General features: G+C 52.7%; 1 protein-coding gene across 4 annotated transcripts; it reads left to right on the top strand.

The window, feature by feature from the left end:
- The first annotated feature begins 86 nt into the window (after window positions 1-86).
- Window positions 87-27,044, top strand: NADK (NAD kinase). 4 transcript variants are annotated; one of them, XM_034671035.1, is made up of 13 exons: window positions 128-235; window positions 809-962; window positions 15,522-15,740; window positions 17,571-17,654; window positions 20,858-20,987; window positions 21,371-21,479; window positions 21,630-21,715; window positions 22,541-22,643; window positions 23,009-23,163; window positions 23,387-23,486; window positions 23,566-23,723; window positions 24,429-24,511; window positions 24,940-27,044. In XM_034671035.1, exons 2-13 carry the CDS (start codon window positions 844-846, stop codon window positions 25,334-25,336), a joined length of 1,743 nt encoding a protein of 580 aa, XP_034526926.1. In that variant the 5' UTR covers window positions 128-235; window positions 809-843; the 3' UTR covers window positions 25,337-27,044. The 4 variants fall into 4 exon arrangements, with proteins under 4 accessions (XP_011229539.2, XP_034526926.1, XP_034526927.1 ...); XM_011231237.3 differs by lacking the exon at window positions 809-962 and having other exon boundaries at window positions 87-235; XM_034671036.1 differs by lacking the exons at window positions 128-235; window positions 809-962 and adding an exon at window positions 1,132-1,187.

Raw genomic sequence — 27,044 nt, 5'->3', positions numbered from 1 at the left:
GTCACTTTAGGGAAGTGGTTCAGTTTCCAAAATAACCAGATGGGGAAGTTACAGAGCTTGAGAAATCCCCCCAATTCCTAACATCCTTGCCCCCCCTTTCTACTCACTCTTGGTGACCCCGCTACCCAGTGGTCACAGGACAGTAGTGAGACATGTCCTGTTTTGTGCCCATCTGTGTTTGGAGTCTCTGCACGCAGGGCCAGGCGACCCCACCAGAGGAGACTGACCACTGCAGGTATGGGGGCAGGGGAAACCTGGCAGCCACACTGCTGCAAAGGACTCCACTCCACACAAGGTGCGGGAGACCTGCGTGTACACAGGGAATAACGGCGGGCACTTGGGGAGCCAGGCAGATTACCAAGGACCGAATAGGGCACTACCCCTGTTCTGCAGTGACCCCTTATTCACAGACGTGTCCCAGGAGCCGGGCCCCCACTGTTGGGACACTGGACTCCTGGGTGGACTGGGGGAGGCCTGAAGCTCCACCAGCAGCTACAAAGTGGGTTACTGTGTTCTTGGTCCCCTTCCTCTCTCCTCTCTGGGTCCTCCGGTGGTGGTGGTGGTGGTGAGGGGGGTGGGGGACCACAGTGCTAGCAGGGCACCCTGGAGGGGCCCCCGTTTGACATCCCAGGCCTAGAGCCTCTGTAGTCCAAGTGGTGTGCAGGGCCCCGCCAAGCTGCTGGGGTGGGAGAGGCCCGCGGTGGCCTGGCCCCGGCCGCCCCCTCCAGCAGCACTGGCAGGGAGAGGCCTGCGCTGCGCAGCCGCTTGCAGCCAATTTTGGTTCCCAAAACATGTGCCTTCTAAGCAGATTCACACTCCGTCAGTTATGGGAATCCTAAGCGGATGCTGTCACCACTCGCGGGGGTCCGCAACCAGCCCCTCCGGCCCGCGGTGGAGGGGAGCGGGCGCGGCAAGGGGACAGGGGCAAGGGGCGCGAGCGGACGTGCTTCCAACGCGGCAGGGTGAGTGGGGACCAAGGCTCTTCTTCGCGGCGGCCGCCGTCGGGGTCGGGGCAGCAGATGTCCCACCGCGGAGCTCCCACCTCAGCCCCACCGAACCCTGAGCTGCAGTCTTCAGCCCTGGCCCCAGGTCCTTGCGGGCCGACCCACGTGCGCGGGGCGCGGCGCGGGCGGGGCGCATGCGTGGGGCGGGGCGCATGCGCNTGCAGGCGCCCGGGGCAGCGAACGGTGAGTGCGCGAACTGGGGTCGCGGGGCGGCCCGGGGACCTGGAGGCGCGGGGTCGGGGGCCCGGGCGGCCCTCACCGCAGCCGAGGTGTGGGCCTGGGGGCGCGACCGCCGACCTCGCCCGCGACGACCGCCTCCCGGGTCCGCCGTTTGGCGGGCAGCCTGGAGGGTCGGGCCCTCGGGGGCAGGTCGGCGTCGCCTGCCGCGCGCGCCCTTTGTCGTCGGAGGGCGTGCCACCGCGCTGGGTGCCAGACACCCGCCCGGCGACCCGCAGCCGGGGCCTGCGAGGGTCTCAGGCCGGGGCCACTCTGAGGAAACGGATGCCCTGGGCTTTGATTCTGAGTAACAGGTTACTTTTCCTTTCCCGTCTTGGGACGCAACTCTGCCTCCCATGGAAGACTTGCTCATTCGTTTTGGGAGGATGCCCTGGCTTTAAGACGGGAGTTACTTTCCATCTTACAGGATGACGCCCTTCAAGGACTCGTTCCCCGGAATTCCGTCCCCGGGGCCCTGTTGTCAGCGGGCACACCGAGTCCTTCCCTCCCTGTGACCTTTGCCCCCGCCACCAGGCGATTTGAGGATAGGGACAGGTGCCATTGCGGTAGGCACACAGTGGCTGCATCTGGAGGTGAGCCCTCGTGATGGTTCCGGGGTTTTTTGTGTTTAACTTGCGGGCGGGGCTGCGCTGCTAGCATAGAGCCCCGCGGGGTTCTGACCTGCTAATAGGGGGTCTCCCGGATGCTGGCCCAGCTGGCCCCTTGCTGCAGGGGGAAGCAGCAGTCGATTTTATTGAGTTAACCACTTGAGAAAAGGTAGGTTTCACCTGTGAAATGAAGAGGCAGGTTTGTTTTTTTTTTTTTTTTTTATGGGAGTTGATGGCCCCACGTCTTGATTCCCTCTAATCACAGGACTTTTCTGTAAGCATGGTTGTTACAACAGCCAGAGGAAGCTTGAGGAAGCTGGCCCAGCACCCAGGAGAGGCGGTGTGCGAGGGGAGGGTGCACCTGAGGGCCTCCTGCAGCAGCCTCACTGCTGTCCTGTTTAAACCTGTTGACAGGCCCTGTGCTGCTTTGGCCCGTCCTGGGTTAGTAGGGGTCAGCTTGTAACTCCACGACTTCGTTTCTGTTCGTGCTGGTGGCTGACCATTTGCAATACCTCCAGACCCATGATTGCCAGGCTCCTGAGTTTAATGCATGGGAACAGGTGAATAAAAAGCCCTGCATGGCCGCTCAGATTGGTGTCTGAGAACTTTCTTTCAGTGCGGGACGACAGATGCCTGGCTTCATCCAGAGCTGCACAGACCCTTGTTTTCCTTATCTGCCCAAGGAAGGGTGTAGCTGCCTCTCTGTAACAGCCCCCTCCAGGTCTCAGATCCTGTTCAGTTTATGGGGTTACAGGTCAGGCTCCTGGCTCATGTTACCAGAGAATTTTCCAAAAGTTCTTCCTTGGTTCACACACTGCCAGTGCAGATGTCCAGTTTTATCACACCCTTGCCAGCATTGGGCATTATTGATGGGGGAGAAGGGAAGGGCTATTTTATAGGGACTTGTTTTCCACCTCAGTGTCAGCTGGTGAGGTTCAACACTTTCCTGTTTCTGTCACTAAATAAGCTTTCCTTTTTCATTCAGTATTTTCAACAAGTATAGATTGGATTGAGAGCTCACAATGGGTGTCATGGGCGTCACTTCTGTCTGTGGGCGTGTGTACAATTCTGTCCCGGTGCCTCCCTGCCATCTCAGCGTGTCCCCTCCCCACCACGTGTGAGTTCTAAGAAATGTTGCTGCCCATCACTTTTTCCTAATAAGATTTCCCAACGCCAGAGTTGTTTTTTAAAATTAGATTCGTGCTGCAGCGCCTGGCTGGCTCCTTCGGTGGAGTGTGCCACTCTTAGATCTCAGCATTGTGAGTTTGAGCCCCACATTGGGTGTGGAGATGACTTAAAAAAATGACACTTTTTTTAAAAGATTTTATTTATTTATTTATTTATTTGAGAGAGAGAGAAGGGGAGGGAGAGAGAATCTGAAGCAGACCCCGCACTGAGTGCAGATGCCGACACGGGGCTCGATCCACGACCGCAAAGTCGTGACCTGCGCCAAAGCTCCAACTCGGACAGCCCAACTGACTGAGCCACCCAGGCGCCCCTAAAAATGAAACTTAAAAAAATAATAGAAAAATAAAATCAGATTCATGCTGTCAAGAATGTGCATGAACTTGAATGGAATTTGAATTTCATCCTTTTCAAACAGTTAACATACCAGAACAAACTTGTCAACATCACATTAGTCTTTGCAAGTAAATATTAACAGCTTCTAGATAATGAGTAATAGAAGGTTTTTATTTTTTTAATTTTATTATTTTTTTTAAAGATTTTGTTTATGTATTTGACAGAGCCAGCGAGAGAGGGAACACAAGCAGGGGGAGTGGGAGAGGAAGAAGCAGGCTCACAGCAGAGGAGCCCCATGTGGGGCTCGGCCTGAGCCGAACGCAGACGCTTAACCGAACGCAGACGCTTAACCGCTGTGCCACCCAGGCGCCCCCCCAGTAGAAGATTTTTAAATACATTTGCTTTTTGTGATTGTGATAGGTTTATTTTTTTTAAATTGTTTGTTTTGAAATAATTATAGATTAACAGGAGGTTGTTAAATAGTGCAGAGAGATCCTTGTCTCTCTGCAGTAGTTTTCCTAACCAGGAAATTAGCATTGGGAAACTGTCGTTAACTACACTCGTTATTCAGATTTCACCCGTTTTTATGTGCATGTGGGTCTCTGCAGTTTTACCCCATTTATACCGCATACAGCTGGTCGGGATCCACAATCACAGCCGGGACTCAGAACCGCTCCGTCATGCCGAGGAGTCCTGTGCTGCCCCTGCCTCGTACGCCACCTGTGTGATTTTACCATGTTGAGAGTGTGTATGGGATCATCCAGTTTGTGACCGTTGGACATTGGCTCTTTTCACTCCATGTAATGCCCCTGACATCCATCCGAACTACTGCAGGCATCAGCACCCTGTCCCCGTGTGTCGCCCAGGTGTATCTTACTGTGTGGATGGACCGCTATTGGTATAAGCGGCAGGGAGACCTGGGGGCGGCCAGTTGCAGTCTTTGGCCCTTGCACATAACGGTGCTGTGAACATTCGTGTGCAGTTTTTGTGGACACACGTTTTTATCACTTTGAGATCAACACCACCTCGCAATTGCTGGGTTCTATACTTCTGTTTTTTAAGATTTTATAGGAAACCGCCAGACTTCCAGCCTGACTCTCCCGTTCATGTTACAGCAGCGTGTGAGTGATGGTTTCTCTGCAGTCTGGCCTTTGGTTGTCTTAGCCGTGTGGGCAGGTGTTGGAGTGTGTGCTCCTGGTGGCCCGTGGCGTGGGCTTCACCTGCCTGTTCACCGTGCGTATCCTCTGCTTTGTTCGTCTTTTTTGCCCATTTTCTAATTGGATTATTTGGTTTTTTACTTTTGTTTTTGAGATTTCTTGGCATGTTCTAGATAGAAAACCTTTGTTGGATATCTCGTTTGCAAATGTTTTCTCCCACTCTGGAGCTTGTTTTTATTGTCTTCACAGGGTCTTCCACAGAGCGAGCTTCTCATTTTAATGAAGTGCAGTGTATTGATTTTTTTTTTTTTACACCTTTTATGGACTGTATACGTCATATATAAGAAATTCTCTCTAGGGGCGCCTGGGTGGTGCAGTCGTTAAGCGTCTGCCTTCGGCTCAGGGCGTGATCCCGGCGTTCTGGGATCAAGCCCCACATCAGGCTCCTCTGCTAGGAGCCTGCTTCTTCTCCCCCACTCCCCCTGCTTGTGTTCCCTCTCTCACTGGCTGTCTCTATCTCTGTCAAATAAATAAATAAAATCTTTGAAGAAAAAAAAAGAAAAAAATTCTCTCTAGTCCTAGGTTCTAAAAAGTTTCTCCTTTGTTTTTTTTTTTTTTCTTTTTCTTTTTTAAGATTTTATTTTTAAGTAATCTTTCCACCCAGCGTGGGGCTTGAACTTAAAGCCTTGAGACCAAGAGTCGCACACTCCACCAACCGAGCCAGCTGGGCACCCTGCTCCTACGTTTTGTAATAAAAGTTTAATAGGTCGTGTTTTACACTTGACATAATCAATTTTGATTTGTTTTTAGTTAATTTTTGTTTAAGGTGTGCAGTTCAGGTCGAGGTTCACTTTTCTTTCCCCAGTTTTACTGACAAATAATTGACATACATCACTGTATAAGCTGAAGCAGACAGCATTTGTTGGGTACAAAATATCGTCCCAAGACTTCTGTGTCCTCTTGTCTGTGTACGGTGGCCTTGAGCAGAGAGAGGCTTAGGAGCGTTGGCCCAGATGCCAGCTCTGCCGGTCCTAGCTGTGTGACCCTGGGCTTCCGTGTCCTAGACACTCCCCATGCGTCTCATTGTGAGCGCAAGTCAGGAGATAGTTGGTGAGCGTGCTCGGACAGGGCCTGGCAGGGTGGGCACTGGACCTTGCTGTGGGCCCTGGTTCTGCTGGATGTATTTCTGTTGCTCACCAGTCAGTCATCTGGTTTTGGGGAAGTGTCCATATTCCCGCGGGCAACCCTGCCTCTCCCTTCTTGGACTGGTAGAGGGCAGTGCATGTGCTCACAGCACAGCCTTGTCTGCACTTCCCTGGTTGAGTTGGCCATTACACGTCTCTCCATGTCCACCTGTGTTTATATCATAGCTAGCTGGTATATCATTTGTCAACCTGTCCTTTTCTGTCTCAGACATCATTGGTTCCAACAGTGGTGATTATTTCCTTTTAAAGATTGCATTGTTATAATTGCCTAATAGGCTCCTTTAATTTAAGTGCCTCTTTTGTCCTTTCTTGGTGGTAAGTTGCTCTAAGTCCCATGCAGAGTGAGGCATTTCAGGTAGCCTTGGCCTGATTCTGCATATTAGAGGAGAGGAGTTGGTTGGTTTTACTTCTCGGGGGGCAGGGTGAAGCTCCTGCAAGGCCTCTTGGTCACAGCTCAAAACTGAAGTTTTTCCCCTACTTTGCTGAGGTTCTGTTAGTAAAGAATGATAGGTTGTGTGTGTTTGCGTGTTTGTTTGTTTGTTTTAACGTATAGTTGCGACACAAAGTGAACAAACCTTTTAGAGTCTCTAAAAGTAGGAGCACCTGGATGGCTCAGTCAGTTAAATATTTGACTCTTGGTTTCAGCTAAGGTCATGGACGCAGGATTGTCAGATCAAGTCCCATGTCAGGCTCTGCCCTCATCAGGGAGTCCGTTTGAGATTCTCGCTCTCCCTCTGCCCCTCCCCCTGTACTCACACATGCGCACTCTCTCTCTCAAATAAATAAATTAATCTTTAAAAAAAAAAAAGAATCTCTAAAAGTAAAAAAGAGAGTTTTATTTGAGCTCAAGTTAGGACAGCTGCCCTGGAAACGTGTCTTCACAGGGAAGAAAGCACTCCAGGAAATGAATGGTTTTTACAGCGTACTATACTGTTTACATCTTGTAAAAGCTCAAAAGATTATAGATTAGCATATGGGCAGGGATCACGAGTTTTATCTTAAAGGAATGCAGGGAGTAGGAGCGTTGATTGATATCTCAAGGACAAGATGATTTTCCTTTGGGCTACTCATTCACAAAGCAGATGTACAATGCATGCGTGCGGGGCCATAAATCAGGCTTTTGGTTTGAATGAAGTTTATGTACAGTCATGTTGACTTAGAAATCTAAAATGGTTTCTCTTGTATGTCAGACCATTAAAGAGTTTTTCTTTCATCATAGTTGGCATACAGTGTTATATTAATTTCGGGTATATACAACGTTGATTCAACAGTTTCTATAGGACGCCTGGGTGGCTCAGTCAGTTAAGTGTCTGCCCTCAGCTCAGCTCATGATCCCAGAGTCCTGAGATTGAGCCCCACATCGGGCTCTCTGTTCAGCCGGGAGCCTGCTTCTCCTCTGCCTGCCGCTCTGCCTACTTGTGATTCCCCCCCCACCGTCAAATAAATAAATAAAATATTTTTTTTAAAAAGTTTCTGTAGATTACTCAGTGTTGGGTAACTGTAATCACCATCTGTAACTATACGTTATTATGCTATTATTTTATATATATTTTTTTAACTATTATTTATTTGTCAGAGAGAGAGGGAGAGAGAGCATGTGCGAACAAGCATGGGGAGCAGCAGGCAGAGGGAGAAGCAGACTCCCCGCTGAGCAGGGAGCCCGATGCAGGGCTCCTCAATCCCAGGACCCAGAGATCATGACTTGAGCTGAAGGCAGCTGCTTAACCCACTGAGCTCCCCAGGCATCCCAATAAATCTTTAAATAAATAAATAAATGTTTTGTTTTTCGTTTTGTTTTTTAGATTCCACATAGAAGTGAGATCATATGATAATTGTCTTTCTCTGACTTACTCCACTTAGCATAGTATCTAGCTCCATCCATATTGTCAAAGGTAGCAAGATCTCATTCTTTGCATTTTTTAAAAACATTTTTTTTTCAGTAAGCTCTACACCCAGCATGGGGCTTGAACTCATGATCCCGAGATCAAAAATTGCATGCTCTGGGAGCACCCGGGGGTCTCAGTCAGTGAAGCGTCTTTGGCTCGTGTCGTGATCTCAGGGTCCTGGGATTGAGCCCCATGTGGGGTTCTGCGCTCAGCTCAGGGTCTGTTTGCCCCTCTGCCCCTCCCCCTGCTCATGCTCACCGACGCTCTCTCTCTCTCTAAAATAAATATACAATCTTTTTAAAAATTGCATGCTCTACCGACCGAGCCAGCCAGGCGCCCCAAGATCTCATCCTTTTTTATGGCTAATATTCGTGTGTGTGTGTGTGTGTACGTGTACGTACCACTTCTTTATTCAATGTTTTATAGTTTTCAAAGTACAAGTATTTTACCTCTTTGGTTAAATTTATTATAGGTATTTTATTCTTTTTGGTACAAATATAAATGGGATAGTCAAAACTGTTTTTTTTTTTTTTTAAACAATGTTTCTTCTAAAGTTGTGGGTTCACGTGTGATGGTTGCAGTTTCTCTCATGGTGCTGGTCCTGTAGAGTCCTTATGAGGATTACGTAAATTACAAAAGAGAAGCAATTAGGGCAGTGCTAGGCACAGAGAAGATGCTCAGTTAAGTTAGTGATTATTTAGCCTTTGGATAGTTCTTAGTGTCATGAGGTAAACATATGCACATAATTTTTTCACATATTGAACCAAACTCTGCCGTCTTGTATCTCTTACCAGTTTGTCCTGGCACTTGGTGCCACCCCCCAGTTCTGCATCCTGAAACGCTTGCTGCCTTTGTGTTCTCGACTTAACACTGTCGGTTTCCTGCCAGACTTCTCTCCGGACCCTTCCATTTGGCTCCTAAATGGGGGCATGCCCCAGATTCAGTCCTTGGGTCTCCTGCCCACCCCCCTGGGGAGTCTGTCTAGTTCCATGGTTGTAAGCGCTCACCACGTGCTGATGGAGCCCAGATCTTTGTGCCCAGACTAGCCTATCCCCTGAACTCTGCCTTCTCCCCTTTGCTGGTAATAACAATGTGAATTTGGTGAGGCACCTTGCAGACCCCGGGAGCCCTAAGTAAAATAGAATTTCTGGAACTTCCATTCTCAGATGGGAAAGGAGACAGGGCACAAATAAGGGGCGTCTGGCTGGCTCAGTCTGTGGAGCATGTGATTCTTGATCTCGAGTTGTGAGTTCCAGCCCCATGTTGGGTGTAAAGATTACTTAAAAATAAAATCTTTTTTATTTTATTTATATTTTATTTTATTTTTATTTTATTTTATTTATTTGACAGAGAGAGACAACCAGCGAGAGAGGGAACACAAGCAGGGGGAGTGGGAGAAGAAGCAGGCTCCCAGCGGAGCAGGGAGCCCCATGCGGGCCTTGATCCCAGGACCCTGGGATCACACCCTGAGCCGAACACAGATGCTTAACGACTGAGACACCCAGATGCCCCTTAAAAATAAAATCTTAAAAATATATATATGATGGGCACCTGGGTAGGTCAGTTGATTAAGTGTTGGACTTTTGATTTCAGTTCAGGTCATGATCTCAGGGTCATGAGGTCAGGTGTTGGGCTCCATGCTGGGTGCGGAGCCTGCTTGAGATTCTCTGTCCCTCTCCCTCTGCCCCTGCATTTGCGCGCGCACACACACACTCTAAATAAGTAAATCTTTAAAAAAAAAAAAGAGAGAGTTGGACACCTAACTGACATTGCACCCTGTAGAGTCTAGAAATAGAGCCTAAGCATAAGTTTTATATGCACTGGGAAACCAAAAAAATTCATTTAACTTGCTCTATTGCGATATTTCCTTTACTGTAATGGTCTGGAACCAAACCTACCATATCCCTGATGTATGCCTGTACAAAGATTAATGCAAAAAATGGATTATACACCTAAATGTAAGATTCAAAACTACAAAACTTTCAGAAAAAAAGCATTGAAGAAAGTCTTAGTGGCCTTGGGTTTGGCAAAAATGTTTCCTAAATAGGACATAAAGATGACAAACTGTTAAAAAAAAATTGGGGACACCTGGGTGGCTCAGTATGTTAAGTGTCTGCCTTTGGCTCAGGTCATGATCCCAGGTCCTGGGATCCAGCCCCACATCGGGCTTCCTGCTCCACAGGGAGTCTGCTTCTCCCTCTCCCTCTGCTCCCCCTGTTCCCCCTGCTTGTGTGCTCTCTCCCTCTCTGTCAAATAAATAAAATATTTTGTAAAAATTTATTTATTAGAGAGCGTGCACATGAGAGAGAGCAAGAGAGAGAGAGAAAGCAGAGGGAGAGGGAGAAGCAGACTCCCCTGAGAGCCCAATGTGGGACTCGATCCCAGGACCCCGGGATCACGACCTGAGCTGAAAGCAGACGCTTCACCGACTGAGCTACCCAGGCGCCCCTAAAGATTATTTACTTCAGAGCGTGGGGGTTGGGGGCAGAGAGAGTCTTAGGCAGACATCCTGCTGACCACGGCGCTCAGTCTCAGAACCCTGAGATGATGACCTAAGCTGAAACCGAGGGTTGGATGCTTAACCAGTTGAGCCACCCAGGCGCCCCCAAGTGTCCGACTCTTGATCTCAGCTCAGGTCTTGATCTTTGAGGGTCGTGAGCCCAACGCGGAGCCTACTAAACAAACAACCTTTATTGCTAAAAACTGCTGACTCATGTGAGCAGCCGGGTTGGCTGCTGGCTTATCAGGGTGGTGGTTGCTGGAGGCTGGATGGCTGTGGCGATTTCCCAAAATAAGACACTAATGAAATTGGCCTCATTAACTCTTTCACAGATGATTTCTCTATAGCAGGCGATGCTGTTTGATTGCTTTGTACCCACAGGACAACTTCCTTCAAAACTGGCGTCGCTCCGCTGACCCCCTGCTGCTGCTTTGTCCACTCCCTTCATGCGATGATCTAAGTCTTCTGTTGTCATTTCAACACCAGGAGTAGATGCTCCCTCAAGATGCCACTTTCTCTGCTGTCCGTAAGGAACAAGTCCTCATCCGTTCAAGTGTTATCCTGAGATTGCAGCGACTGTCCCATCTTCAGGCTCCACTTGTCATTCTGCTCTCTCGCTGTTTCCACATCTGCAGTGACTTCCTCCCCTGACGTCCTGACCCCCTCAGAGTCTTCCGTGAGGGTGGGAATCCACTTCTTCCAAACTCCTGTTCCTCTTGACATTTTGTCCTCTTCCCATGAGTCATGAATGTTCTTAATGGCATCTAGATAATTTACTTTGCCCAGATCCATCAGAGGAAGCAGCACTGTCTATGGCAGCCATAACCTTACAAAACGTCTTTCTTGAATAATAAGACTTGGAAGTTGAAATTGCTCCTTGACCTGTGCGCTGCAGGATGGGTGCTGTGTTAGCGTGCGTGCAAACGTCGGTCTCCTTGCCCATCCCCCACCAGAGCTCTTGGTTGAGTAGCTGCGTTGTCAGCGAGTGGTAACATTTTGAAAGGAATCTTCTTCTGAGCAGTAGGTCTCAGCAGTAGGCTTAAAATATTCAGTCAGCTGGGGCACCTGGGTGGCTCAATCGATTAAGCATCCAGCTGTTGGCTTCAGATCAGGTCATGATCTCAGTCAGGGTCGTGGGATGGAGCCCTGCATTGGGCTCAGCGCTCAGTGTGGCTTCTGCTTGAGATGCTCTCCTCTCTCTCCTGCCCCCCACCACACACACTAGCACACATATGCACGCATGCTCTCTCAAATAAATAAATCATCGTTCTTAAAAAATTCAGTCAATCACACTGTAAGCAGATGACTGTCATCCCGGCTTTGTTGTTCCATTTCTGGAGTGCAGGCAGAGTACTCTTAGCATAATTCTTAAGGGTACTTGGATTTTCTCAACAGTCAGTGAGCATTGGCTTCAACCTAAAGTCACCAGCTGCATTAGCCCCTGACAAGAGAGTCAGCCTGTCTTTTGAAGCCAGGCATTGACTTCTCCTCTCTGGCTATGACAGTCCTAGATGGCATCTTCTCCCACAGTAAGGCCACTTTGTCTACATTGAAAATCTGCTGTTACGGGGCGCCAGGGCAGCTCAGTCATTGAGCGTCTGCCTTCAGCTCAGGCCGTGATCCCGGAGTCCTGGGATCAAGCCCCACATCAGATTCCTGCGCTGAGAGCCTGCTTCTTCCTCTCCCACTCCCCCTGCTTGTGTTCCCTCTCTCGCTGGCTGTCTCTCTCTGTCAAATAAATAAATAAAATCTTTAAAAAAAAGAAAAGAAAATCTGCTATTAAGCATAGCCACCTGCATTACTGATCTCAGCTCGATCTTCTGGAGAACTTGGTGCGGCTTCTCCATCAACACTTGCTTCTCCACCTCGTACTTTCACCTAACGGAGATGGCTTCTTTCCTTGACCCTCACGACCAACCTCTGCAGCCTTCCAGCTTCCCTGCTGCGGGCTCCCTCGCCTGTCAGCCTTTCCAGCATTGAGGAGAGTTGGGGCTTTGCTCTGGATTAGACTGTGGCTTAACGGCACGTTGTGGCTGGTTTGATCAGCAATCAGGCTGTTTTGCTTTCTTTGTGTGTTCACTTGACTGGCACTTGGGGAATTATTCCTTTGCATTCACAACTCAGCTGTTTGGGGCGAGAGGCCTTGCTTTCAGTCTGTCTTGGTTTTCAGCATGCCTTCGCTGCTGAGCTTAATCATTTCTAGCTTTGATTTAAAGTGAGAGACGGGGAGTGCCTGGCTGACTGGCTGAGTCGATAGACTACGCGACTCTTGATCTCAGGGTCACTAGTTCAGGCCCCACGTTGGGCATGGAACTTACTTAAAAAAATAAGTAATGTGAGAAATGGGTGACTCTTCCTTTCACTTGAACACTTAGAGGCCATTGTAAGGATATTGATTGGCCCAGTTTCAATACTGCTGTGTCTCAGGGAATAGGGAGGCCTGAGGAAGGGGAGAGAGGCAGGGGACCGGCTGGTCAGTGGAACAGTCAGAATACACACAACACTTGTCTGTTAAGTTTGCTATCTTAAATGGGCACAGGGTAATGGTGCCCCAAAACAATTATAATTGTAACACGGATCACAGATCACCATTAACAAATATAGTAATAGAGAAGAACTTTGAAGTACTGCAAAAATTACCATGATGTGACACAGAGACACAAAGTGAGCAATTGCTGGTGGAAACTTGGTGCCGGTGGATGTGCTTGGCGCTGGGTGGCCACAGACCTTCTGTTTGTAAAAAAGTGTAATGTGTGCAAAGCACAGTAAAGCCACGTGCTATAAACTGAGTTATGCCTATCTGTGGTGTGAAGAAAGGGTTTGACTTTATTCTTTTAGACATGGCTATCGAGTTTTTGTAGCATTACTTGAAGAAAAGATGACCCTCTCTCTTGAATCACCTTGGCACCTCTGTTGAAAATCCACTGAGGGGCTCCTGCCTGGCTCAGTTGGAAAAGCGTGCAACTCTTGATCTCAGAGTTGTGAATTCGAGCCCCATGTTGGGTGTAGAGATCCACTAATTATACCTGGGTGAGGGTGTCATTTTGGAGTCTGTTCTGTTTCCGGGATCTGTGTGTCTGTGTCAGTACCGCGCTGTCTGGTTATGGATCGCAAAGTCAGGGAGTGTTGGTCTTACTTTGTACTTTTTCAGGTTTTTTAGCTATCCTAGCTCTTCCACATTTCCATATGAGTTCTAGAATCAGTTTGTCTTTTTTTTTTTTTTTTTTTAAGAAATAGAGCATGGGGTGGGGGGGGGTACAGAGGCAGAGAGAATCCCAAGCAGGCTCTGCACTGAGCATGGAGCCTGACGTGGGGCTCGATCTCCCAACCTCGAGACCATGACCTGAGCTGAAATCAAGAGTGGGGCGCTTCAGGCTGTGTACTCAGCATGGAGTCTGGTTGGGATTCTCTCTCCCTCTCCCTCACCGCTCCTGCTTGTGCTCTCTCTCCCTCTTTCTCTCCTTCTCTCATTCTCTCTCCCTCTCAAAAAAAATTTTTTTTAATAAAAAAAAGAGTTGGACGCTGAACCAACTGAGCCACCCAGGTGCCCCAGTTCGTCATTTTCTAGAGAGGAGTCACTGGGGTTTTGTGTGTAGGAATTGTGGGGAGTCTGAATCATTTTGAGAACTGAGGTCTAATAACACCGGCTTCTCCGATCTGTGAACATGCTTTTGTCTCCATTTATTTGCTTTCATTCATTGCTGTCAGCAGCACTTGTAGTTCTCAGTGTACAGGTTTTGTGCTTTTTACCGTTAGTGAGACATCACTGACGTATAAGCTAGTTTCTGGGGTACGGTGTAGTGGTTTGGTGTGCATATACTGGGAGACGACCGCGGCAGTGGGTCTAGTGAACGTCCATCGCCACGTGGGGTTGCAGGTTATTTTCTCAGGATGATAACTTCTAAACTCTTCTCTCCTAGCAACACTCAGCTCTGGGCTCTATTATCATTACTTACAGTCACGTTGCTGCACACCACATCCTATGACTTATAACTCAGATTAGGTTCTCCACTTCTTTCGTCAACTATGTCCCTGTATAGCTTACATTTCAGTGCTGGTGTAAATGGTATTTTTATTTTTTTAAGACTCGTCTATTTATTTTAGAGAGAGTGTGTGCACAAGTGGGGGGGAGGGGCAGAGGGAGAAGCAGACTCCCCACTGAGCAGAGAGCCTGATGTGGGGCTCGATCCCAGGACCCCGGGATCATGACCTGAGCCACAGTCAGACGCTTCAAAGACTGAGCCACCCAGGCGCCCCCACCTGGGAGCCCGTAAAACTACTGATGCCTTCAGTCTGGGTTGGGTGTGGGAATCATGTTCTGAAGCTCCTCTGGTCGTTGTAAGGTGCGGCCAGGGTAGGGAGGGTACGGGGCGCCGTCACCTTTTGCCTTAACGCAGAGGCCCGGGCTTGTTTGTGGTGCCTGCGCCACACTTCCGCCCCTCATTCAGCCCTTGCAGTGCCATGCTCTGACGCGTCCTCACCCCTCCGCGTTTTACCCTGTGTGTTACGGTCTCTTCTGGGGTGAGCTTGCTTGCTTCGCTTGTCCCTGCAACGTGGGTTGTGCAGCAGGTTATCCTGCTGGTTCCACCTGGGATGCCACCTTCTGGGGTCTTCCCACTCGAGAAGCCTGTCCCGTCTACTCTCCTGCACTCTGACTGCAGGCACCCCGCCCTTCCTGTCCTTGGAGGATTCCCTGTTTGGTCCCTTGGTCTACACCGGTTTCGTCAAACTATGCCTTTCTTTTTCCATTGCTCAGAGTACTGATTTCTGCCTCTCTTTGTCACCGCTTCTGCCTTTCTTAGACTGATTTTTATTCCTTTTCTAGCTTTATGGAATCTCGGCTGATTACCTTCACTAGTGTTTGGAAATTGAAGTTTTCTTTGAGGCTAAAATAGGTAGTTTTGGCAAATGTTTTATTGGCTTGTCCGCAGGGCGTCGAGTCCAGTGTGTACCTGTAGTCTTACCGAGGGTCACCATTCAGCTCTCCTGCACCGTGGGCGTCTGACACTGCACAGCCCCGCGCGGTTCCTCCTGCGGTCAGGTGCTGGGTGCCCGCCTATGACTCCTCCTCTAGCTGGCCCTCGGCCTCGTCTGTGGGGCAAACGCCACAGCTCCCGCCTTCTAGTTCTTTCTTACTCTATGACTGTTAGCTCTTCTAGATTCACTAGAAACCACAGGTGGGTTCCTGAGTTCTTAAGTATCTTTGGGATAGAAAGACACTGTTCTCAAGTCCTTTGGCAAATGGGACTTCAGCCATTTTTATCCCCCGATGGAATGGGTGCGTATGTTATTTTCTGTGTGTATACACATATGTTTATATATGTGTATATATATGTTTTATATATATAACATACATATATGGTGTATACATATGTTATTTTCTGCATGCATATTCATTTACTTTATTTATTTTATTAAATTAAGGCATCAGTGTTTTTCTGATCGAAGTCCTCGTTTACCGACGATGGAAACCAAACAAGAGAAAGTCAACATGAGTAAGGCACTGAGCTCAGATTCGGCCTCATACCGCTGCTCCGCGTGCCATGGGGACGAGGACTGGGGGCCCAACCACCCCATCCGGGGGCGAGCCAAGTCCCGCAGCCTGTCTGCCTCGCCCGCCCTGGCGAGCACCAAAGAGTTCAGGTAGGAAGGCCCTCCTGCAACCACCGTCCTCACCTGTGCACACTGACCGCTCAGAGCTGCAACCAAGGGTTCTTTTAAGGACTCTGTACCGGTGCGCGTAAACACTGACTAGTACGGTGTGTGTCCAGGAGGTCGGGTGGGGCTGAGTCCCAAGAGCCAAGGACAGACGCCCGCCTGGCGCGTCTCCCCAGATGGGACAGCAGCACAGGATGATTTTCCTTTTCTTCCTTATCAGCCAGCGCCCACTCTACCTTTTGGTGTTTGAGGTGTGGGTGGTGCCCGAAGGCACGTCAGCGGGCCCCACGCGGTGACGGTGCTGGCGGAGGCTGAGTGTGGCCGCAGGGGTGTTGGGCAAGCCCCTCCCCCGACCCGGCGTGCCGCTCCAGCGGCCCGCAGTGCGTGCTTTTGGACAACGCTCTTGAGTCGCAGCGCTTCGAGCTCCCCATGAAGCGGCCTGCCGGGCAGCGTTGTGATGGCCCTTGTCCACCCTGCCCTGGCTTCCGGAACGATAAACGTAGTCAGATTTCGGTGGAAGCTGCCAGAGCCGACACTGCTGCTCAAGCGAGGGTCCCGTCTGTCAAATGCAAGGGGGAGTTTTCAGGAAAAAGCCCATACTTCTCAGTGCAGCGCCTTCCCCTGGTGGAGCACGGGGCGGGGCAGGTGCGCTGGCGGTTTTGCGTGTGAGAGCCCCCAGCACACGTGTGGGAGCAGCGGCCGTCCCATTTCCTGTCGATCTGCTTCCCTTGTGCCCCTCAGCACTGCTTGTTGGTTTTTTGGGGTTCACCACACACCCTCTCTAGTTCTGAGATGTGGAACGTGGTGTGGTGGCAGCAGGTCCGAGGTAGTCTCTGTGTGCGGGTGTTGGCGGAGGAAGAAGGCAGGAGCGTGTCCGGTCACAGCAGCCCTTGAGCACTGAGCACTAACCGTGGGCGCCCACCAGTGAGGGTGCCGTGACTGCCTTTCCTCCGTGTGCCCGCGGAGCCAGCGAGATGTAGTCTTTACCCGGACACCGTGGCTCTCTCTTAGGTCTGTTGCCCTTTATAAGACAGAAAAGCTGTTTTGTCTGTGTTGAATATGAAGATTTTGTCAACCCCACGAGACAGTTGAAGATGAGTCAGCTCCATTTGGCCATCTTTGGGTACAGAAAAGGACTGTGAGGCCATAGGGGTTGAACACGTGCCATAACCCTGTTCACCGTGGGGGTGTCCCCGTGGCTCCCTTGAGCCTATGCCAGGGTGGGCGTTGGGCCCTCACAGACAGGGAGGGAGGCAGGGCAGCCGGGTCGTGGTGTCCCTGCAATGTGTGCTGACCACAGCCCCTTCGTTTGGTGATTCGATTATGGCTGAGTCACTTTTCAGTTATTGGAGGAGTTGGGCCATTCGAGTAGTATCTTTTCTAGTGACCGTGCAACTCAGCAGGAGCGTTTTTGTTAGAATTTTCATCTAGGTAATTCAGGGTTAGTCTCTAAGGGCTTGAGTCCCATGTAAGGGCCAGAGGACTGGTCCCCAGACAGACTTGGTCAGAGAGACTGCTCAGTTTCAGATTTCCAGGCCTGTCCCCAGAGGTGGTCTTCCCTTTTTCTGGGATGGGGCTGGGCACCCGCCCTGGTCTGGGGTCCCTTCTCTAAGGAACACTCTCGGATTGCTGATGCTTTGCAAGACCGCGTGCGGTGCTGCAGCACAGCCCTGTGGGCCGGGGCAGGGCCTCCTGGAGCCGTCAGTGGGTACTGCGCAGGTGATGGGTGTGAGGGCATTACAATGAAAAGCCTTTCTGAGGGTCTAACAGTCTGCATGCAGGTCTGTTCACCCGTTGTGTCCCCTCTCCCCGCAGGAGGACTCGCTCTCTGCATGGGCCGTGCCCGGTGACCACGTTTGGACCAAAGGCCTGCGTGCTGCAGAACCCCCAGACCATCATGTGAGTGCTGGGGGACGGCAGGGGGCCTCCTTGGGAGTGTGTGCTGTCTTGGGATCACAGCGCTGTGGAATGTTGTGACTCGGGGTGACAGGTTCACTTTTCAAGTCAGCAGAAGCCACAGGGCTTCTCCACCGGCTCCAGTGAGCAACGGGGCCTCGCTGCTGTCCAGACGGCAGAGGGGCTCTGCTCCTCAGACACCCCAGCTGGATGGGCTTCAACTGCCATCTTTAATTACTGTTCTGTTTTTACAGTAAAAAGTCTAGGAGGAAACCAGTGTATTTCACACAATACCCTGGGTGGGTCAGACATGCTTCTCCTTTAATTTTTTTAAATTTTTATTTATTTATTTATTTATTTATTTATTTATTTATTTATTTGAGAAAGAGCGAGCACAAGAGCCGGGTTGGGGGGGGGGGCAGAGGGAGGGATAGAGGGAGAAGCAGTCTCCCCACTGAGCAGGGAGCCTGGCGTGGAACTCTATCCCAGCATCCTGGAACCATGACCTGAGCCGAAGGCATACGCTTCACCAACTGAGCCACCCAGGCGCCCCTCCTTTAATTATTCTTACAGTACAGAGACATCAGTCGGCTGTTTTGAAACCCTGCGTCTACTTTTGCGAGACACCCGCCTTGCAAGTGCGGCTCTTACACGTCCTACCAGACCCCCAGGGCATCTTCGGGGGCCACACGGTGCCTGGATGAGAAACTGTAAAAACTAAGCAGTCAGGGTTATTTCTCTGGACTCTCGTGACTCTCCTGCTTCTCCCGTCCGAAGAGTCACTTGGTCCCAGAGGGGTGGGAGCTCTGTAAAGGGCTCTGTGTGGTGGTCTGGCTGTGGTTTATGTCTTAGGAAAACACTGACATCACTTCTCTGATGTTGGTGCATTCTGTTAAATGGTCGGAATTCCATCCCACCCTGAGCCTTGTGCCTGGCACCTTCTGGTGAGCTCCCCACCCTCCCTGCAGTCTAGGCCTTCCGAGGCGCCTCCACAGGGTCCTCTCCTTCAGGGTGAGCTATGGGGGTCCCACATTTTGCACAGGGGTGAGGGCCGTGGGCTCAGGTGTGCTTCCTCAGCGGACCTGTCTGGGGATCCTTGCTGTCTGTGAGGCAGCCCCAGCAGTGGGGACCCCAGGCCTCAGGTCACAGCCTGTCTGAACCGGTTCCGGGCGGTCAGCACAGTGCTGCCACCTCCAGGCTGCTCAGGCAGTTGCCCTGGAAACTGGGAGGGCTTGTGACCTGAAACCCAGTGACATGACTGCCCTGCCTCTTACGGGGCGCAGGGGGCCGGGCGCAGGAATGAAGTCTCTGCTGGCTCCAGGTGATATCTGCGGCTGCCGGTTACTGCTGCCAGGCTTGGGGCAGGTCCCGTCCAGACGCAGCCCCTCTAGTACCCACTTCCTGGCCTGAACAGCAGCCACCTTGGTAACCTGGCCTACCCAGGTGCCCCCAGACGAGCCCCAGCCGCCTGCTGCTCTGCGCCCTGCTCTCCCCCGTGCCCCATGCCTTTCTGCTTGCTCTGGCCCAGCCTGGCCCTGCCCTGGCCTTTCACCAGCTGCCTAAGGGCCCCTCCCTGCACTTGTCTTGGCAGAGCTGTTCTCTCCTTGTCCTTCTGCTTGGTATAAGTGCCACCACGAGTGGCCTCTCGCTGTCCAGCCTTGCTTAGCCATCGTGTACTCCCAGCTGAGCCACAGTCGCTATGTGGGGGGCGGGGTGGCCTTGTGAGCCTCAGGTCGGTTGGACAGGGTGATTCAGGTGGGGTGCTCCACGCAGAGGGGCACATGCCCCTGAGGTGTCCCTGGGGCTGCAGTTTGGAGCTGAGGAATGAACGGCCTTGTCTGCCCTTTGGAGCCCGTGTGCGCAGCCCTGTGTGGTGGTGCCACCGTCTCTGGGGGTCAGGACTCCTTTTCTCTGCCTTGTACCTGCCTCCCTTGCAACACTGCACCTGGCTGGGGCAGGGCTTTGTATGTCCTAACTTAACTTCTTCTCTAATGTTCGAAAGTAAGCTACAATAGAGATCACAACGAACTTTGACTTCCTCATTTATTGTCTGGAATTTCCCCACAAACGTGTGTTTTCTCTTATGTTGAAACGTGTGGAGTTGCCAACATCTGATTGCCTTTGGCTTACTAGGCAGTGGCTCAGATAGGTCACCTGCTAGCTCTCAGGTGTCCTCGCTCTCCCGTCCATCATCCACACCTGTGTGCTGGGGAAGGGTGGGCATCCCCACCTTATAGGTGACCCAGTGGGAGGCTGAGTCACAACTGGCGCCCAGGCCTGTGCAGGACAGACACACTCTGGTGGCTTTGGCTGGGCGCAGCCCAGTGTGAGGGCCAGAAAGGCCACAGGCCATGCACGCCTGGGTCAGCCCAAAGGGGCTTCGACCCGGGCAAAGGTCCGTGAGCTGTCCATGCTGCTTCTGAGGCCCACGGCCAAGCAGAGTGACGAAGTTTGGGGAGTGCACACCCCTCCACCTGACCGAGGCCTGACAGCTCCTCCCACGGAGCCAAGCCGGTTCCACAGCCCAGCTCAGATTCCTGTGTGGCTGGGATGTACCCAGGGCCCGGAACAGCCGAGCTCAGCCAGCCAGTCTAATGAAGATCAGGGCACCTCCCGTCCGGCCTCCTTGCTGTTAAAGGTGATCCTCAGGACTTTTTAAATAGGTGATTGGCCAAGAGGATCGTGTAAACGGTGAAAAGATTCAATAAGATTTGCTTGATTTTTAATTTTAGGGAGCCTTTTTGCCATAGTTGTTTTATGCTCAGAAGTCATTTTAGGGTTGTTTTGCTTTCGGTTTTGAGGGTTGCAGAAGTTAAGTTTATAGTGCAAGTGCACAGTCACGAGGGTTTTGGGGGCTGGTGTGCCCTGTACTCCTGTGAACAAAGTGTGACCGAAACGCTGTGACCAAAGCTGCTGTACCTCTTGTGAGCCACGCGTGTGACCTGGGCAGACGATGAAGCTCACAGAGGGTGTTGTGAGTGACCCCTCCCCGTGCAGAAACGCCTGGAAAGGGTGAGTGATGCTCAGTAACTGGATGACGTCAGACGCCACGCCTCTTGTGTTAGGGGTTTTTGTCCTAGCTTGGAGGTTTTTAGCGGGACCAGCACATGGTCCGAAGCCTGAGAGACAGGCCTCCGAGGATGTGGTGCACCTGTCCTCTAGAGGGAGTGCGTGCTGCTGGTGTGAACGCTCCTCTCCCCTCACAGGCACATCCAGGACCCTGCCAGCCAGCGGTTGACATGGAACAAGTCCCCAAAGAGTGTTCTTGTCATCAAGAAGATACGGGACGCCAGCCTGCTGCAGCCCTTCAAGGAGCTCTGTGTGTACCTGATGGAGGCGAGTGAGCCAGGGTGGGGTGGCACCCCGCACCGCGTCCGCATCTGCCGGACTCCACACTGGAATTCGGGGGGCTCCGTGCTCTCTTGGGCCACATGGTGGGGGCAGGCGCGGAGCTGACCTCCTAGCCGGGTTCTGGGTTTGTGATTCCCAGAGCTGACCAAGTCAAGAAGCCCATTTCAGGCAAGTGACTTCCGTAACTGAGGGTCCCAGAGCCTCCAAAAGAATAGAAATCTGTGCACAGGCAGGTCGAGAGCAGCTGACAGCCAGGACTAGCGAATCCCTTTCCCCCTCATCATAAAATGCTATGGCTTAAAAGGAGGCCTCATGGAAGACCAGCGTGGGTCTTGTTGGTGGAGCTGATGTGCTCATCCCCCTTCCAGGAGAACAACATGATTGTGTATGTAGAGAAGAAAGTTCTAGAAGACCCTGCCATAGTGAGTGATGACAACTTTGGACCAGTGAAGAAGAAGTTCTGCACCTTCAGGGAAGGTGAGTTTGTCTGCGGCTGTGTCGTGCGGCGGGTTGGCACCACTGCCCTGGACCTGGCAGACGATTCTAGTGTTCCTGCCCCGTCATGGGCAGGGTACCCTGCGGCGTTGAGGGCTGCCGAGACACTTTTCCTTGTGTTCTGTTTTCTAGATTATGATGACATTTCCAATCAGATCGATTTTATCATATGCCTGGGAGGGGATGGGACTCTGCTGTACGCATCCTCGCTGTTCCAGGTGAGGTCTGCAGGGGGTTCCGGCCCCAGCGAGGCTTTCCACCCCTTCTTGTACCTCGTGACTTTAGGCCACAGGGATGCCGGGTTCTGCGGTGTTCTTACTCTGATACAGACTAAACTGTTTTTAAGTTGGTGTATTTGGCCACAGAGCAGGTTTGCAAATCATACCAAATCACGCACCTGCCCTGTCTGGGGCTCCGTCCTCACTGGGCGTGCTACTGGCGGTGGAACGCGGGGCGGGCCTGCGAGCCTGGGCTGGCAGTGGGAGTGGCTGGGCGGGAGGGGGCAGTGGTGGAGAAACTGTCCTTCCTGGGGGGCCGCGGCAGGTCTGCAGACGCATGGCACCCACGAGGAAAAAGGGGCACCTCATGGCCGAGCGGCGGGGCCCATGGCAGGACGAAGGCGGCAGCTCCAGGCTGACCCTCCAGGGCACCTGGGAGGCCTATGAAAGCGCCAGAGGGTGGGAGTCTGCCTGGGGGCCCACTGGGGTCGCCGGAAGCCCGCCTTCACCCTCTGCAAGGCAGGAGGCTCTGGCGTGGAGGCTTGCGTCCTTCCCTGACCAGCTCTCTCCTGTCCTCCACGGCCTTCAGGCTGGTGGGTCCTGGTGCGTCGGTGTCTCATCAGCTCTGCACGCCGCTGCTCCTCTCCGCCTCCCTGACCTCCCATGCGGTCACTTGGAATCAGCCCCCCCACCCCTGGCACTGACCGTGCACGCATGTGCCTGTCCTTTCCTAGGGACGGTCGGGGGTGGGTCCGTTGCTGGGGACAATTGGGGTGGCTTTTGAGTGGATTGGGTAGCTGACTGACCTGCCTCATTGGCTCATAGGGCAGTGTGCCTCCGGTCATGGCGTTCCACCTGGGTTCCCTGGGCTTCCTGACCCCCTTCAACTTCGAGAACTTTCAGTCCCAAGTTACTCAGGTGATACAGGGTAAGTCAGAATGTTCTGGAACTCACAAGGAGTTCTGAACATGGGATTGTCTTCTCAGTTGGTTTTTGGGTTTTTTAATGATGGTGTAGAGCAATATTTAAGTGTTTCAAGATTCAGAGATTCAAGATTATTGAACGGTTCAAACATTTTTTCCTCACATTGAGAAGTTTGAGGAGGTCACATGTTGAAGCTGCCGTGTTGGTTGGTAGTGGTGAATTGACTTTCCCAGAGAGCTCAGAGGTGCTGTCCTCAGTGTGGGAGAAGAAGGGTGGTCTCTGGTCGAGCAGGGGTGTCTTTGTTTCCTGCGGTGTGCCACCACCCCTTCCCTGCTAACCATCCTGGGTATGACCCCTGCTGGCCCCCAGGGAATGCAGCTGTTGTTCTTCGGAGCCGGCTGAAGGTCAGGGTCGTGAAGGAGCTCAGAGGAAAGAAGATGGCAGTGCCCAATGGGATCAGCGAGAACGGCGTGCTGGCTGCAGACCTGGATGCGGAGGTTGGGAAGCAGGTCATGCAGTACCAGGTGTGTGGACATGTGCCCTGTCCAGGCTCGAGGCCTGGCCCTGCCTGTCGTATGGCCTCAGGAAGAGGCACAGGGTGGAGGGACTCTGGGCTGGACCCAGTGGGGGCCCCCTGACCTCAGGGCCTTCCAGAGAGCCCAGGAACAGTCCAGGTGCCTATGAGGCAGACCACCCAGAGCAGCCCTGCCTGGTCCTTCCCAGTATGTAGTGACCTTGTCCCCCCAGGTCCTGAACGAGGTGGTGATCGACAGAGGCCCCTCCTCATACCTGTCCAACGTGGATGTCTACCTGGACGGGCACCTCATCACCACAGTGCAGGGTGACGGTAGGTGGGCATCTGGGGTCCCACAGGGTGGGGGTGGGGCAAGAGCCCACAGAGAATGACCCTGCGGCCTGTCCACCAGGGGTGATCGTCTCCACCCCGACGGGCAGCACAGCGTATGCGGCCGCCGCCGGGGCCTCCATGATCCACCCCAACGTGCCGGCCATCATGATCACACCCATCTGCCCCCACTCGCTGTCGTTCCGGCCTATCGTGGTCCCTGCGGGGGTCGAGCTGAAGGTAGAGTCCACCCTCTACCCCTTCTGGTTTAAGCTGTTGCCCAGGGCGTACATGCCCACTACCCCCTCTGCCCCTGGCTGTAACCCCAGCACCCATTGGGTTGTGGGCCCCGCCCTGCTGGCTGCTGGAAGGGGCTTCTCTCTCATCCTTGTCTGTCTGGTCGGCAGGTGCGGTGCCAAGACCCGGGCCAGCCCCTCCAGCATGGCTGTGGGCCCTTGGGAGGTGGGGAGAGTCCCTGCTGGATGGGGGCACCACTCCCTGTGAGGAGCGGTGTCTTGGTCCTGGCGTGTGGCCAGTGCCTGCCGCTGCCCCTCCATCTCTGTTCTTTGTCTGCCTTGCACTCCCCACTTCGGTCCACCCCAGGCCAGCGTGTGTCTGGCTGTGAGCCCTGGTAGTCAGGGCCACATCTGCAGGTTACAGGGAGAGAGGACTGAGAGAGGCCTGGAGCCAGACCCCTGGCTGGTGTCCCTGGCCCTGGGTGGATGGTCAGGGACTGGGCTTGCTGGCTGCCTGTCTTACTTCCCAGGGTTGGTGTCAGTGAGACATCAGTTAAGGCCCTCACGGCCTGGAATTGGCCTTGGAATAGAGTGGGTGATAGGGATACCTTCAAGGGTCCTCTTGGCCAGTGCTGCCCTCCCAGGGCGGGAGTCCAAGGTGCTCAGCTGCACTCACGATCCCGCATCTGTCCTGCTTGATCCCCTCCAGATCATGCTGTCACCAGAAGCAAGGAACACTGTATGGGTGTCCTTTGATGGGCGAAAGAGACAGGAGATCCGCCATGGAGACAGGTGTGTAAGCCTTGGGGCCGGAGCGAGGAGTAGGTGTGTGGGGTGGGTGCAGGCCCTGCCTGCAGTCTTCATACCCCTATTGAAGTCGGCTTGTGCGGGCCTCGTAGGCAGAGCTCTGTCACTGAGAGCTGCAGGGGGAGACACGAGCCTGTCCGGCAGGCAGCTGGTCACCCACACGGGTTGCAGCATGTTGCCCCATGTTCTGCTGTATTTGGGGGCGACAGATCACAGCCACTCACCCTGGCCTGCCCTGGTGCCCCTGCTGGCTGTACCTGTCCTTAGGGTGAGACAGGCCCCAGGCTGTGCAGCAAGTGGCATGAGCAGAACTGAAATGGTTCGCAGCTGGGCTAGGGTGGGCATGGCCCCTGGGGAAGGGTCTTGGCCTGATGCTGTGGGCTCACCTGTGCTGTGTCTCCCCCCTACCTCAGCATCAGCATCACTACCTCTTGCTACCCGCTCCCCTCCATCTGCGTCCGAGACCCCGTGAGCGACTGGTTTGAGAGCCTGGCGCAGTGTCTGCACTGGAACGTGCGGAAGAAGCAGGCGCACTTCGCGGAGGAGGAGGAGGAGGGGGAGGAGGAGGGGGGGAGGAGGGGGAGGGGGAGGGCTAGGCCTGAGATCCTGCTGTCCACACTCGGGACCCCAGAGTCCCGAAGCTGCTCCGCTATCTCGTTCCCACTTGCCCTCCAGGAACAGGCTGACCCGTGCACATGCGCTGTGAGCCCCCAAGCAGGCATCAGAAGTCACAGCACTTTTGTTTGTAGCCAGGGGAAGAGCCGGGAATCTGCCTTCTGTCGACCAGATCAGCCGTTTTTAACATTTTAAATCTGACTTCTTTTTTGCATTTCTAAATAAGAAAAGTGAGTTCTGGCGGGGGCTCTGGTCCACACCGTGAGCGCCTGTGCTGTCACTCAGAGCCTGGTCCCAGGGCGGGGGCCCCAGAGCTGGATGTGCTATGACTCCTTGTCAGGAAACTTGTGATTCAATCAGTCTGTTGAAATTCAGAGGGGATCAGAATGGGTTGATCTGTCTTTCTGTGTTGAAAATAAATGTCTTGTAGCCAAAAATCTTCCTTTAGCTACCACGATTTTCCCCTTAAATCCTGTACCTTTTCCCCTAGAAGGACTCGGAGGGGACGCTTCTGCAGAGCACAGTTTGGTATTTGATTGGCTGATGAGTGGAGGGGTCCCCTCTCCTTCCTGCTCGGCACCTGCACCCCGTCTGGGCACACCTTCTGGCCTTGGTCCCAAGGCCCTCCCCTCCCCGCTGCCGTGGTGTGACAGGGTGCCGGCAGAGCTCCACGCTGTGGCCCCGCAAGCCCAGCAGTGGCCTGGTAGGAGGTCAGACCCACACACATTCCTCACGAAGCAGGGACGGCCCCCTCTGCACCCCGGAAGGTATTTTAAATCCTGTGTATACTTTGTAGAGATTATTTTAAGGTCTCTGAACTGCTCGTGGACAGATTTTATCTTACACACTTAGAAGATTTCAGAGGGAACGGGATTTGTACTGTAGTGAAATGGAGCCTTGCTCCAATGTTTACACGTGTTCTGTGTGGCACTGTGTGCTGGGACCACTCTGTTCAGCATGCTCACCGTGGGGGTGACGGTCCACGGAGAGAGAGGGTGCTACTCGGTTAGTAAGCTGTGGTACTTTGCGACTGCAACTAGAAGGTGGGGACGCATTGGTTAGTGAGGAAAGAGGTGGTTGGGGACGTTTTGTGTCGGTTCTGCTCTTGCTTCTCCCTGTGGGTCTTGGGCTGGCAAGGAAACTCCCATCATTCCAGTGGTCACTCCACCGGCCAGCCGCGTGGGGCATGGGCACATGTGCTTGCCACGTGGGACGCAGAGCCCGTGTGGTCTGGTGGGAGCTGTGGCTCAGTGCACGTGGCTTCGGCCCCTGGTCCTACACTTGGGCATCTGTTTCTGAGTAACTGATTTCTCTTTGAGCTGCATTTTTAATCTGTTGAATTGGCAAGAGCAGAAGGGACAGAAGCTGCCCTTTCTTGGACCCGCTTCTGGAGTGACAGGGATGGGCCTGTGCTTTGCCTCGTGGAGGGTCACGTGCCTCATTCTTGGGCTGATAGAAAGGCTGTGGGGCCACGTGTGCAGCAGCCCTCAGCCAGGGGCCTCCATAGAGCAGGCGCTGCGCCCATGTCCATGCTTCCGCGCCTCCGGCCCTCGGTGTGGTGCTCGGCCAGTGGCCTGGAGTTGGAAAGGGAGGTCGGCCCTCCTTGCCATCCACTGGGGGCGGGGCTACGTTGGGCTGAGATGGGGGTGGAACCAAAACTCCCAGCTTTAGGTCCAAAAGACCGTGGCATTTGGGGTTTGGGGTACTGGTTTAGACAAAAAAAGCAAGTATTAACCAAGTCCGAAAGCAGCATGATTTGGAATGATCTAGAAAACTTTGGATTTTTTGAAGTAAATTCTTGATGTTTCATATTGTTAATATCTTGAAAATTTGTTAGATGTTGTTGAAAGCCTTATTACAATATTTTCAGATCCTTTCAATAAACAGACTTGTTTAAAAAGTT

This window comes from Ailuropoda melanoleuca, chromosome 11, assembly GCF_002007445.2.
Source record: "Ailuropoda melanoleuca isolate Jingjing chromosome 11, ASM200744v2, whole genome shotgun sequence".
NCBI classification, from domain to species: Eukaryota; Metazoa; Chordata; class Mammalia; order Carnivora; family Ursidae; genus Ailuropoda; species Ailuropoda melanoleuca.
The sequence above is the reverse complement of the archived record's forward strand: the minus strand, read 5'-3'. Positions and strand labels throughout refer to the sequence as shown.

Coding starts and splice junctions, on each gene's coding strand:
- NADK (XM_034671035.1), top strand. CDS start 844: ATGCTGTCACCACTCGCGGGGGTCCGCAACCAGCCCCTCCGGCCCGCG. Junction 21,716..22,540: donor ACGCATCCTCGCTGTTCCAG/GTGAGGTCTGCA, acceptor ATTGGCTCATAG/GGCAGTGTGCCTCCGGTCAT. Junction 24,512..24,939: donor GAGATCCGCCATGGAGACAG/GTGTGTAAGCCT, acceptor CCCCTACCTCAG/CATCAGCATCACTACCTCTT.